This window comes from Lithobates pipiens, unplaced genomic scaffold (genome assembly GCF_037356315.1).
Source record: "Lithobates pipiens isolate NorthernLeopardFrog02 unplaced genomic scaffold, aLitPip1_a1.2 Scaffold_3, whole genome shotgun sequence".
NCBI lineage: Eukaryota > Metazoa > Chordata > Amphibia > Anura > Ranidae > Lithobates > Lithobates pipiens.
In genome coordinates, this window is record NW_027507790.1 from 126,945,091 (window position 1) to 126,959,394 (window position 14,304).

At 43.1% G+C, this 14,304-nt stretch overlaps 1 protein-coding gene across 3 annotated transcripts in view; it reads right to left on the reverse strand.

The window, feature by feature from the left end:
- The window catches only part of YTHDC2 (YTH N6-methyladenosine RNA binding protein C2), a 274,280-nt gene that overhangs the window by 118,556 nt on the left and 141,420 nt on the right, over positions 1–14,304 (reverse strand). For all 3 annotated transcript variants that reach the window (XM_077462267.1, XM_077462265.1, XM_077462266.1), the window contains 3 exons: positions 8,077–8,203; positions 6,970–7,035; positions 6,706–6,884 (listed from right to left, as the gene is read on the reverse strand). In XM_077462267.1, coding sequence (XP_077318393.1) covers positions 6,706–6,884; positions 6,970–7,035; positions 8,077–8,203 — 372 coding nt within the window. The remainder of the gene's footprint in view (positions 1–6,705; positions 6,885–6,969; positions 7,036–8,076; positions 8,204–14,304) is intronic.

Genomic DNA, 14,304 nt, shown 5'->3' on the forward strand with positions numbered 1-14,304 from the left:
TATTGTAGGCATGTGGTCATGAGGAAGGGCGATATCATGCTTAGCCCAAAACGTCACCTGAATACCTGAATTATACCTGATGTGATGTAAATTTTATCAACAAATTTACTTTTGTTTGTGCAGCAATCCCTTTTCTGCTTTTTTACATTTACAATATAGATACTTTGCATATGCTTTTATATTTTTTCATGTGAATAAACTGTATAGATCTTTTGATCAAAGCTTTAGATCACGCGCCTTCCATTTTTTTTCTCCTTCACCTGGCTCTTTTCGCACCACTCCTGGTCAGTTTAGGCAGCGGGACATGCACGATCATTTGTTAAATTTACTGCCTTTGAAAGTGCTACCACCCTATACCAGCAGCACCTTAACAAGCGCAGGAGTAATTCATTCTTTCTTTGTTCATATCTATTGGTTGGACACCTCCCCAGGTATATTGGTTTCAAAATATGCTACCAATTTATTATGTAATAGTTCAAGGACCCTTTTATCGTCTAAAATAGACTCATTTAATCACCATACCTTTTATTCACTTCCTACCGCTCTCAGTCTCATTTACAGCTCTGTTGGAGCATGATCTGAGACCGGGATTGGTCCAATCACGTAGTTTTCACCATGTAGTGTTCCCCAGCTATCTACCAGATGTAATGCTCTTAGGCTTTGTTTAATGTGTCTTTATGCTCTAAATGACAATGATGTCTTACCGGATGAGTTGCCACAGGTTCCAGTGCGAGGTTAAAATCACCCCCCAATACTACAACACCCTCCCTAAACCTCCCCAATTTCTTCAATGTTTTGGATACAAAGTCTACCGTACGGATATTAGGGTCGTAGATTGTAGCGAATGTATAACATTGACCATGAATTCTCCCCTTTACAAACAAAAAGCGACCCTCAGGATCAACCTCCACTTCCGTAAGTGAAAATGGGCATGGTCTGTGAAAAGCTATTGAGACTCCCCTAGCTTCTCGAATAGGAGATGTTGCATAGAACCATTGGTAAAACGGAAAGCAGGGCATCCGAGGGGTCCACCCTGTCGCAAAGGGCGTCTCCTGGAGAAATACAATCTCTGCTCCCAGGGTACACAATTCGCACTAGAGACGACCCCTTTTACCTGGAGAACCTAGTCCCCTCACATTATGACACTATCTTTATATCCACCATTTCCTGTTAGATCTATATACTTTACTAAATATATTACCGTGCCACTCCTTCTTTCTCCCTTGTGATTTGAAGGTTCCATTGTCTTCTCTATTGTATATGTCTAGCCCAAAATATAAAAAGACGGGGGGGGGGGGGGGGGGAGAGGGAATGAAAAAACCCCCCCAACCAATAAAAAACCTGGATGTACCAACAACAGATTATACATTACTTCCACTAAGAGGAAGACCAATCCCCAGGTGAGCGTGCCACCCACCTCTGGATCTGTCCTTCCTTCTGCCTAAATGCAGAATAAGAAGTCCCCCTTCTTGGGACCGTCCTATTGGGGGAAAAATGGTTAACGGTATGGTTGAGATCAACGGTTCTGCCCCGTGCTCTAAGAAACAAGGAACAGCAACATAACAAAAGAAAAAAAAAAACAAGGGAACATGACTTAACAGGTAAGGAGATACAATAAAGCAAGAGTCGAAGGAACTACTTTCACCACTCCATCTTGCAATAACCTATACTCCCCAACCTATAATAGGTGGCTACTCTTCCCCCTCTTCCACCACCACCCCCCCCCCCCCCCCCTCCCACTGCTTCTTAATGCCTAATATCGCCATCCTTATCACTGTTCTTATATTCCCTTTTTTTCCCCCTCAATTAGACCCATTTCAACTTTCAAATATGTCACTTTGCAGTCATTCTATATCCCAGTGTTTCTCAACTCCAGTCCTCAGGGCGCCCCAACACATGATATTTTCAGGATTTCCCTCAGATGAAACAGCTGTGGTAATTACTAAGGCAGTGAAACTGATCAAAGCACCTGTGCAAAATAATGGAAAGCCTGAAAACATAACCTGTTGGGGGCGCCTCGAGGACTGGAGCTGAGAAACACTGCTATATACTTTTATTTGGTCTTCTTCCCTCTGTCTCTGATTGGGATTTGACTCCACTGTTCCGGCGCAAGGGAGATTTAATATTGTTCATTCTCCAGTCTGCAAAGTCAACTACTGGCAGGCCCAATATTTCTATAAAAAAAATTTTAAGTCATCTTTAGATCTGAGGACCTCTGTCTTTCCATTTCTAGTGGCCGTTATACGAAAGGGGAAACCCCACCTGTATTTCACATCAATAGCCCGCATAGCTTCCAATAAAGGTTGCACAGTCCGTCATTGCAACAATGTACGATACGATAAGTCTAGGAACAAGGATATCTGGCATCCTTCATACTCGGGATATAACGGGGTTATTGCGGGCTGCTTTCATTGTAAAACTGTGCAGTTTGCATACAATATCTCTGGGCCTGTCCCTGCGCTGAAGGGAATAAGATGGAGATCGATGCACTCTATTTCAATCATTTATGATGATAGCGTCCCAAAAACCCGACGAAAGCGACCAATCACCGTCTGAGTTAAGTCCGTTGTCCCCTTTACCTCAGCTAACCCTCGTATGCAAATATTCTGTCTACAGTCTCTATTTTCCTAGTCATCCAGTTGGTCTAGTAAAGAATTTATTACTTCCTCATAATGTTTTACCGTCTCTTGAGTATCAGCCACCGCCTGCTTAATCCCATCTTGACTTGACTCCATCTCCTCCACTCTATACCCCAGAGCTATTGTATCCTTCCTGAGCCCGTCCACCATTTGTTTACATGACAGTTCAACAGCAGCAATAAGCCGTTCCTGGCTTACAAACACCAGGTCCCTGCTGGGATTTCCACCCTCACATTCAGCCCCTTAGATATTCTCCCCGGGATAACCCCCAGATCTCATCACTTCAGTTCCATCTACTGGGGTATCTTGGCCCGAATCTTGCCCCCAAATTCCTATATTAAGTTCATTACCAGCACACCGATAGTCTTTTTCAGGGCTCTTCTCCATAGCCAGATGGTCGTCCCTCATGGACAAACCATCCTGCTCCACCATCCCCAATCCCCCAACCGCCAAGTCCTCTGCAATTCCTAGGCTCCTCCTGTCAAATCCAGGCGGACCACGGCCCTTCAATTGTGTCCCCCTTTCATACCTTTGTCCTCCTTGACCGGCTCTATATTTAGAAGATACATGCCTTTTCCTGTTCTGCTACGGTATCTTCCGGGCTGTCCTTCCCTGCTCCATATTCGGCGGTGACAAATAGGCTCTCAGGCCGCCCATCTGTGACCCTGTTGGTTTCCCTCCGCCCGGGGGCTGCAAAGATGTGTGCCGCCAAACAAGGCTGCAGTCTCCGGAAAAGATAGGAGGTGGGAGGGCTTTTACCGTATCTCTCTGCTCAATTCCGCTCGTGTCCATCAGAGCCCAGAAGCTTCCCACAGGCTCACAGAGCATCTCCTCTCCATAGCATGCCCCCAGCCTAAAAATAATCAGAAGCGCCAGCTTCTGATGACATGCTGACCCTCACTCACCTGCCACAGCTTAGGGACTTAAGGCAAGGTACACAAATCCCACGCTCCTAGCAGACTGAGGGGCCCCCTCGCAGGACTCACAATCCTGGCAGAGTGCTGCGCTATGCTGCCGCTGATCACTCTGCACTGTGTGTCACGAAGTGCCCAGAGTAAAAACCTCGCTGTTCTGAGGTAAAAGAACAGCACTGGAGGTAAACCACGCTGAGGCTACAAGAAAATAGCCACCGGCCATCCTAGCAAAAAAATTACCAAGCAAATGGCTACCGAACCTTCTAGAAAATGGCTGATGGCACAAACACTGCATAAGACTACAAGAAAATGGCAGTGGTCTCAGCAAAATGGTGGCGGCCTCTCCTCATGCTCAAACAGCCCAAGCACCTCACAGTGAGAAAAAAGGGCAAAAAAGACAAAACGGACCCTATCAGCCAGCGCAGCCCCATGCCAAAGCCCAGAGCATCCTTGGCAAAGTACATACACCGCACCTCATGCCCAGTCCACACAGCAGCCCCAGCAGGGGGAGGAGGGAATGAGGGATAGGGAGAGAGTAAAGGAGAGAGTGAGAGACCCCCTAGTTGACCTCCTAGGGAATGCCCAGCTGCTCTAACCTGCCGAGGCAGGGAGAACCATTCTTAACCCTCCTGTCGGGATTGCTGGACGCATTCCACCACAGACCCATCACCCGAGCAGTATGAGGTGGCTGCTGGCCATGGCACACTGACACAGACCGCAGTAGCCCGGTCATATGTGTGCCCCGGAGCATATAGCTCACCGGCCGCCCCTGTAGGAGAAGGGGCATGTCTTGGCCAACCCAACGCGTAGCTAGGGTCTGCTCACGCTCAATAGCCAGGCTGGGGAGACAACAAGGATCTATATTATCCAGCCTGTCACCCAGGCTGTTGATTGTAGATCACTGGATCGAAAAAATGAAAAAATACCCAGGACCAATGATCCCCTCAGGGAGCCAAGTTCATCTACACTAGGCAGAAAAAAACTGAGCTGCAGGAAGCAGGGTGAGGGGTTATAGCCAGAAGGACTGCCCCCCCCCCCCCCCCCGCGCTTGCTGTTTTTACATGTGTTACATGTTCTGCCTAGTCCTCTCCTGATGGTGGTGTGATAACCCTAAGGTCAAGAATTAAAGGAGCTGTGTCCATCAATGAACGAAAGAGAAATACTAGTTGCAGGGCTATTTGCTTGGCTTTTCTAATCTTCATACTTGTTCCATCTAGATAAACTTGTTCTAGATCAACCAACATTTTAGGAATGAGGACTGCAATGACAGCCCCAAATTTAACTCTCAAAAGACAGGTTAAATTCTGGACCACAGCACCCACACCACAAGATATACTGCACTGCAAATAAATGCTAATCCCCTCATGGGTAGGCTTAGACTCACTGCATGTTGCTTGCGTTCCCACTGAAGGGGAAATCCCTATTGACCACTGTAACAGAGGATAAGTAGTAAGAGACAATATCCCCAGTGGGGACACAAAAAGGTGGAAAAAGGTCCTCTCTTAATGCCACGAGCCAGTGGACTGCTATTAAGAAGGGGGTCCTATATCCGGTTCACCCATGCTCCTTGATCTGGGGCGCTCCATCCCCTCTACACCCTAACAGACGTCAATGTACGGCTCCAATGTCCTTTACCCTGGACTTGTGGCAAAAGTGCAATAAAAAGTACTCCCTTTCCTCACCCTGCTCCCCCCTCACGAATGTGCAGTTTAACCCTATTATCCCCGATGGCCTGTCTTTGGGTAGGATTTCACCGTGGCTAGACCCCCCCTTTTCCAACTTAGAAACCTGGTACACCCCGTTTAACATAGATTTCATGCTTTCGAGACTTTACGTGAAAAATATGACATCCCCAAGCGTTCGTTTTACTTTTACCTACAGGTTAGACATCTCTTTAGCTCCAAATCTCCGACTTTAATCCTTGCCAACCCCACGGCCTTTGAGCACCTTTGCGCTCAGGGTCCCCACCAACTACATTTAATTTCCTCTATCCACCGAATCCTCCATGAGTCCACTCCTTTAAATGAACTTACACATTTGTATATGGGCAAATGGTCTCAGTTGTTGGATAAACCTATCACCCTACAGACATGGGGTAGGATTTGGTCCTCTACCTTAAAATCCTCTAAATGTGTCATGCAAAGGTAAACGGCAATTAAAATCCTCATGTTTTGGTATAGGACCCTCGATGTCATCCACAAATATGACCTCTCAGTCTCGCCGCGTTTTTGGCAATGTGGGCTTGACGTAGAGTCTCTGTTCCATATTTTCTGGAAATGCCCCCTGATACGTCCCTTTTGGATGGCGGTGGGATCGTTGGTGGCGGAGGTGAAGGGGGTGTCCCCTCTGATCGATCCCTTACATTGTTTATTGGGTCTCCCTGTCCTAGGCCTACCTAAAAATACAAACCGGTTGGTCTCCTATATTCTATTAGCTGCTAAGAGGCTTGTCCCGCTGTGCTGTCTGGCGCAAGCCCACCCTGGCCTAGATTTCTGCAATTGGTGCCCGATATTCGGAGAATGGAGTATCTGATGGCCTTGGTGCATGACTTGATTCCCCAGTTTAATAAAGTATGGGAACCCCGGGATCCGTCGGAATATGGGGCTCTCCTGTCTGTTCTCCCTTCACGATCGTAGATGCCGGTTGTAATACCTCCTTTCTGGCTTCCGCTCCCATCCTTCTCTCTCCTATCCACCCTCTCTATATAATTTAATTTAACAGGTAAGCCACCCCCCCGGGATTCACCGTGATGACCATGTGAATGTTTTGTTGCCGTCTCTCTCTGGCCTCCAGCCTTCTGTTGAACAGAATTTTTGTTTTGGTTTACATAAACTGTTTGTTATTCACTTTACAAGATATGGTTATGCAGTTCACCCTTGTGCCTGCATATGTGGACATTTTTCTCTGTCTTCTGTAGTTACGTTTGTTATATTCACTTTTGCTTATTGAATATACCAATGCTCGATTATATTGTACTTGCTTTGAAAATTAATAAAAAATTACAATTATAAAAAAAAAAAAGGTGGAAAAAAAAAAAAAAGACACAGGGATATGCTGCAATACACACAGGTCAGTTCAGAAAAAGATCCCAGAAGATGTCCCAACTTCTTTAACAGTCATTCAGCACATCTCATGCACTCGTGACACAGTACCTGACTCAGAGCTTTGACAAATGTTATAAAGTACATGCATTATGAGATCAAGGTCCACCCTTTCATCATCAAAACTGTGGTGGTACGCTTTGAGGAGTTCCTGCTCCTCTTCACTCAGGTTACTGCCGTCAGCCTGGACCAGAGAGGATTCATCCAAACTGTTTGGGTCCCGTGAAGCACTATCAGACAACATAACATAAATTGGTGATTTGTTAGAAATAAAGCATCCAAAACCTGAAAACTGAATATTAAAACACATTGTACCTGTAGGACTCCAGCAGATCAACAACTTCAGCCTGAACAAAGTGCCTAGCCCAGTCCACAGCCATCCTACCGAGGAAAACAGCGAGCGGAAAATGTGTTTATTTTGGTGAACATCATAAAAATATACTCACACATCTTTAACACCCTTGGGTTTATTCAATATGGCATGGTGCAATCTCAAAGGTTAATAGGATCAATTACTTTGTACATCAGTGTCCTTTGTGAAACTTTAATGAATGATCCATGTATATTTTACATAACAGTAAAAAAATAAAATAAAAAGTAATTCACGTAACAAACATGCGACTATGGGCCTCCTTGAAATTAACTAAAGCTGCAAACCAATAAACACTAGTAAGGTCCGCCTTTTTTTTAGCATGTGGAACTTCATATACTGTAATCTAGAAAAGCATCTGTCATTCTACACATCAATGACAGTAGTGGGGTTGATTTGTTAAACTGAAGCCATTGGTTACATACAGTATATGTGCAGTAGGTGGTATAATGCATCTACAGCCCATGCCGTAAATTTATCCAGCAAAAAAACCTTCCTGTAATCCCGCTAAGAGGGTACAGGCTGCAGAATCAATTGGGACTAGTCCTCCAGCCTGCATTTAATTTTGTACCGTTGCAGGGCAAACCAAAGACGCCACTGAGCATATATGAGCATTGATTTGTTTAAATACCCATCAGTTAGTTGTGTAAGTGCCCTTACGTGATCTGTTAAGTATATCACCCATTCAGCCCTTGGTTGATCTGCTTCACAGAACACCTATTTAGCCAATACCTTCAACTGAAAAAGGCAATTTTTTAATCCAACACATGCAAAAGCTAATTTTTGTCCCATTGTATTAATTTTTTTTTTTTACTTTAGCCTGTGTGCCTGTAAACCCCAAGCATCAGAAAACTTGTCAAACATAACATTCCTGCTTAATAACATTTAATTTAAGGATCTAGAAAAAAATGCTACATTAAATGATGCATTAAGGTGACTAGAAATGAGTTACGATCACCTTAAATGCATTCATTATGCAACAGCATTTAATAATTGAAATAGTAAAGGCAACTATGCATACAGTCATATGAATACATTAGGCATGCAATTACCATCCATTTGAAGCTTTGCTGTGAATATTGGCTCCCATGCTAACAAGCTGTTCCACCTGACTCAAAAATCCTTGTCCAGCTGCCAACATCAAGGGAGTTGCGCCTGTTTCACTGTGTCTATAGTCAACTGAAAAACAGTACAGTGATAAACAAGACAGGGTAACAAGTCATCCACTGATGTCTATAAAAATTATACATGCAGCCTCTAAATTCTTTAACCATAAAAATCCTAAAACTAAATTAGGAATGCTTTAGCAACACAAGAAAGTATACACACATGGACAGAGCACCAGGAAAATTATGTTATATTAATTTTCTTTTTACGTTTGGTCTGTAGTCAAGACAAGGGAATGGAGAAACAGGCTGAATTTCCTGCTTATTGAAAGAAAACAATCCTTGCAAATAAATGTACATAGCTACTTGTCATTAACCAAAAACATTTTTAACTACTTAAGGACCGAGCCTCTTTATGAGATTTGGTGTTAACAAGTTCAAAACAATTTTTTTTCTTGCTAGAAAATTACTTAAAACCCCTAAACATTATTTTTCTTCAAACACCCTAGAGAATAAAATGGCAGTCGCTGCAATACTTTGTCACAAAGTATTTGCGCAGCGGTCTTATAAGCGCACTGTTTTGTGAAAAAAATGATGCATTAAAAAAAATAAGACAACAGTAAAGTTAGCCCAATTTTTTTTTGTATATTATGAAAGATAATGTTACACTGAGTAAATACCCAACATGTCATGCTTCAAAATTTGTACCCTTAAAAATCTCCATAGGCAACGTTTAAAAAAAAAAAAACAACTCTACAGGTTGCATTTTTTGAGTTAGAGAGGAGGTCTAGGGCTAGAAGCATTGCTCTTGCTCTACTGATGCCGTTGATACCTCACTTGTGTGGTTTGAACCCAGTTTTCATATGCGGGCGCTGCTCACATTTGCGTTCACTTCTGCACACAAGCTCGACGAGGGGCGTTTAACATTTATTTTTTCATAATTATTTTACCTTTTCTTTTTACACTTTAAAAAAAAAAAAAATGTGTCACTATTATTCCTATTACAAGGAATGTAAACATCCCTTGAAATAGAAAAAAAAAATGACAGGATCTCTTAAACATGAGATCTGGGGTCAAAAAGACCTCAGATTTCATATTAACACTCAAATGCAATAAAAATAAAAAAAAAATAAATAAAAAAAAAACACCTTAAAGAGTCATTTAATATTTTTTTTTTTTTTTTTCAAGTCCCTTTAAGAGTTATGGGCATAAGTGATGTTTTGATGTTGCTTCCTCCCTGCAATGGTTTGGAGACAGATGGGAGCCGTCTTCCTTACTCTCATCTCCAGACCAGATTGCCTCTACCGCTACCGATGGCTCTAGTAAGCGGTGGAAGGCACCAGGGAGTGGCAGGAAGGGGGGGGTAGCCCTCTCCGCCACTAATAAAAGTGATCTCGTGGCGAATCTGCAGCGAGATTACTTTGTTGGAAAACAGACCACTCACTGAAGAAGAGGATACCGGGGTTATGGTAGCTAGCTGCTGCCATAACAATATCCCTCGTCAAAGTGCCGACGTATATCAGCATGAGCCGGTCCAGAAGTGGTTAAGAAAGTCAGACATTTTAAATTTGTAAAGTCCTATCTAGGAGGATGCACAATAAAAAGGTCCACTATAATTTATGTTAGTCAGAAAAGCTTTTTCTCTGCACCTTTCTGATCCTGGTTAAATAGCAGGTGAAGTTGAAAAAAACACAAGTTAATTCAGTTCAACCTGTGTGTGTGCATTTATATTAATAGCACATTGTATACCACTGTGTGTTGTGATCGCTAAGATACCCATCTAGTAGTTCTTTCAAACTATAGATAATCCCTGCTGATACCCACTGCTTGTGGAAGAGAATTCCACATCCTTACTGCTCTGACAGTAAAGAACCCTCTTGCGCGTGTGTGGATTTTTTTTGTTCTTTGTTTTGATTGTAGGTTTATGTATCTCCTGTTCTTATTTATATATGTTTATAATGCTTGTTATGTTGTATAGATGAAAAAGAAAGAACATTTCTTGCTTTGGTTTTACCTTACGTGATGTTTTGGAAATGTGAGATATGCGCTATATTCTCCAATAAGAATGTAAATTAGTCTGTAATGATGAAAACTTTTAATAAAGAAATATTAAAGGAGAAGGAACCCTCTATGCTGTTTAAAGTTAAACCACTTCTCTTCTAATTTTAGTGAATGGCCACGTCTTTTTAAATTCCCTTTCACTGAAAAGTTTTACCTATACTAGGGTCACCAGTACGATATTTGTACATTGATACTATATGCCCTCTCAAGCGTCTCCTCTCCAGAGAGAATAAGTTCAGTGTTTGTAGTCTTTCCCCATAACGGAGATCCTTCAGTCCCTTAATTCGTTTTGTTGCCCTTCTCTTCAGTTCAAGCACAGCCCTCCAGAGGACTGGTGCCAGAACTTCATGGCATACTCCAGGTGTGGCCGGACCAGAGTCTTGTAGAGTGGGAGAATGATCATTTTATCTCTGGAGTGAATCCCCTTTAAGGGATGTCAACATTCTGTTGGCTTTGTTTGCAGCAGCTTGGCATTGCCTGTCAACTACTAGGACCTCCAGGTCCTTCTCCATCCTAACTTCCCCCAGAGGTTCTCACCCTAGCGAGTAAATTGCACTTACATTTTTGGCACCCAAACTTATTACTTTACACCTTTCAACATTAAACCTCATTTGACATGTAGTTGCCCACCCCATTCATTTGTTTAGGCCTTCTTGTAAGCGTTCCACAGTCATGCGTAGAAGTTATTGCCCTGCTTAACTTTGTATCGTCTACAAATACTGAGATTGAGCTGCTTATCCCATCCTACAGATCATTTATGACTAAATCAAAAAGGATTGGTTCCAGGACAGAATCCTGGGGGACGCCACTTTCCACACCAGACTATTCAGAGTACTCCTCATTTATCACCACCCTTTGGACTTGACCCTGTAGGCAGTTTTTAATCCACGTACTCACCCTATGCTCATGCTGCCAAAACTTAGTCTGTACAGTAAACATTTGTGGAGAACTAAAAGAAAATAAACAAAGTGCAGCGCTTGGCCACTAAATGTGAACGTGACCTGAAAAAACTGTGAAACCAAATACAATACTGTGAAAAAATAATGTGAAAAAAACTTTTTAAACTCAAGTGTCCAATGAAATAATAAAAAAACAAGTTCAAATGTTCATCGGTGGCGGGAGAGGTGCCACCCCCCTCCCGCGCCCTGCCGCTTACCGGAGCCATTGGTAGCGGCGGAGGCGATCGGGTTCTCTTCCTAGCTGGGTATAGAAACGAGTGAGGCTAAGATGGCCCCCACTCGTGTCTATACCATAGGAGGGCGGAAGCGACGTCAAAACGTCACTTCCGCCCATACCTCTTAAAGGTATATTTTTTTTAATGTAATTGTTTCAAATTACCTTTTTTTTTATTGCATTTAAGTCCAAATATGAGATCTAAGGACTTTTTGACCCCAGATCTCATATTTAAAGAGGAGGGCCGGTTTAAAAAAAATAAAAAATTAAAAGTCAGCAGCTGCAAACACTGTAGCTGCTGATTTTTAAAAAGCACTTACCTGTCCAGGGCGCTCGTGATGTCGGCCGCCCAAGGCTGACCTGTCCCTCGGCTCCCGGCGGCGCTATTCTATGTAAAGGAAACAGGCAGTGGAGAATTGCGGCTTCACTGCCCGTTTCCTACTGCTTATGTGCGAGTCGCGCATCGCTTTGTGAATGGGACGCGCTGTGTTCTGGGACACACAGTTCCCAGAACACAGCACGACCCATTACCCAGAAGACAACACGACGAGGAGAGAAGAAAGAAGATCTCCGCGTAGGAGGAAGAGGCAGATTAGGATGATGTGCCTAGCAACAGGCATTTCAGGTAAGTTAAAAAAAAAATAATTCTTAATTTTTTTTTTCAGATTTTTTTCTAATTTTTAACCACTTGCCAAACAGCGCACGACGATGTACGTCGACAGAAAGGCACGGGCAGGCAAATGGGCGTACATGTACGTCCCTTTAAGTTTGCCGCCCTGACATCGGGAGCGCGCCGCCGGCGGCGCGCTCCCGTGCTGGTCGGGACCCCCGTGAGTCCGGTCGCGGGACCCGCGTACTCGATCGCCGCGGGCATCCCCGCGATCGTCTCACGGAGCGGCCGAATGGAGAAGTGCCGTTGTTAACAACATTTCTCCATTCTGCCTAGCAACTAGTGACGCTGATCTCTGCTCCATGTGATTGGAGCAGAGATCAGTGTTCACTAAATGAAAGCCCAACCCCCCCACAGTTAGTAACACACCCCTAGGAACACTTAACCCCTACACTGCCACCCACTGGTTAACCCCTTCACTGCCAGTGTCATTTACACAGGAATCACTGCATTTATATAGCAATGATTACTGTATAAATGACAATGGTCCCAAAAATGTGTCAAAAATGTCCGATGGGTCCCCCACATTGTCGCAGTCACAATAAAAATTGCTGATCGCCGCCATTACTAGTAAAAAAATAAATAAAAAATTTATAAAAATGCTATAAAACTATCCCTATTTTGTAAACGCTATAACTTTTGCGCAAACCAATCAATAATCGCTTATTGCGATTTTTTTACCAAAAATATGTAGAAGAATACGTATCGGCCTAAACTGAGGGAAAAAAATGTTTTTTATATATATATTTTTGGGGGATATTTATTATAACAAAAAGTAAAAAATAATGCGTTTTTTTCAAAATTGTTGCTCTATTTTTGTTTATAGCGCAAAAAATAAAAACCGCAGGGGTGATCAAATACCACCAAAAGAAAGCTCTATTTGTGGGAAAAAAAGGACGTCAATTTTGTTTGGGAGCCACGTCACACGACCGCGCAATTGTCAGTTAAAGCGACGCAGTGCCGAATCGCAAAAAGTGGTCTGGTCTTTGACCAGCAAATTGGACCATTCTGAAAGTGGTTAATGTCTTATTTTTTTCATTGTGGCCCTCCACTTTAAGAGGACCTGTCATGCTTTTTTCTATTACAAGGGATGTTTGCATTCCTTGTAATAGGAAAAAAAAGTGATTTTTTTTTCTAAAACAGTGTAAAAATAAATAAAATAAATTAAAATAAATAATAATAAAAAAAAAAGTTTAAAAACACCCCGTCATGACGAGCTCGCGCACAGAAGCGAGTGCATACGTGAGTAGCGCCCGCATATGAAAACGGCGGTCAAATCACACATGAGGTATTGCCCCGATCGGTAGAGCGAGAGCAATAATTCTAGCCCTAGACCTACTCTAACGCAAAAAATGCAACCTGTAGAATTTTTTTTTAATGTCGCATATGGAGATTTATGAAGCTAAAAGTTTGACGCCATTCCACGAGCGAGGGTAATTTTGAAGCGTGACATGTTGGTTATCAATTTACTCGGCATAACATTATCTTTCACAATCTAAAAAAAAATTGGGCTAATTTTACTGTTGTCTTATTTTTTTATTCAAAAAAGTGAATTTTTCCAAAAAAAGTGCACTTGTAAGACCGCTGCGCAAATACAGTGTGAAAAAAAGTATTGCAACGACTGCCATTTTATTCTCTAGGGTGTTAGAAAAAAACAATATAAAATGTTTATGGGTTCCAAGTCATTTTCTAGCAAAAAGAAAAAGTAATTTTCTAGCAAAGCACCGAGTCTGAAAAAGAGGCCTGGTCCTTAAGTGGTTAATGGTGCTTAATGCAAGTTTATGATCCACTCCTCACTGCAAAAAACAGCAGGATCCTGGAAACTGAATATGTACACCCCCATCTCCTCACACATGGAGATGTAGGCCTTTCCTACGATGATAAATCAATTATAGTAGAGATTACCGAAGCTGAGAATCCGCTGTAACTTAGCACTTGGGGGGGGGGGGGGGGGGGGGGGGAGACATAAATCAGCCGATAATGCCCTCATAGAGACACCAACACGTCTGCTGCATCCACCAATGGATCTTTTGACCTGGTCACAAACCTTTGCACCTTCCGATTGAGCCGAAAGGCCAAGAGATCCACATCTGGTGTGCCCCACCTTGGGCAGAGGAGCCAAAACACTTCCGGTTGCAGCGACTGGTCCAGCAGCTGACGACTGAGGTAGTCCGCCTGCCACTTTTCTACGGCAGAAATGTATACAGCTGACAGAGCCAGAATGCACCGTCTGCCCACTAGGATGTGAGCGACCTCCAGCGCTGCAGCTG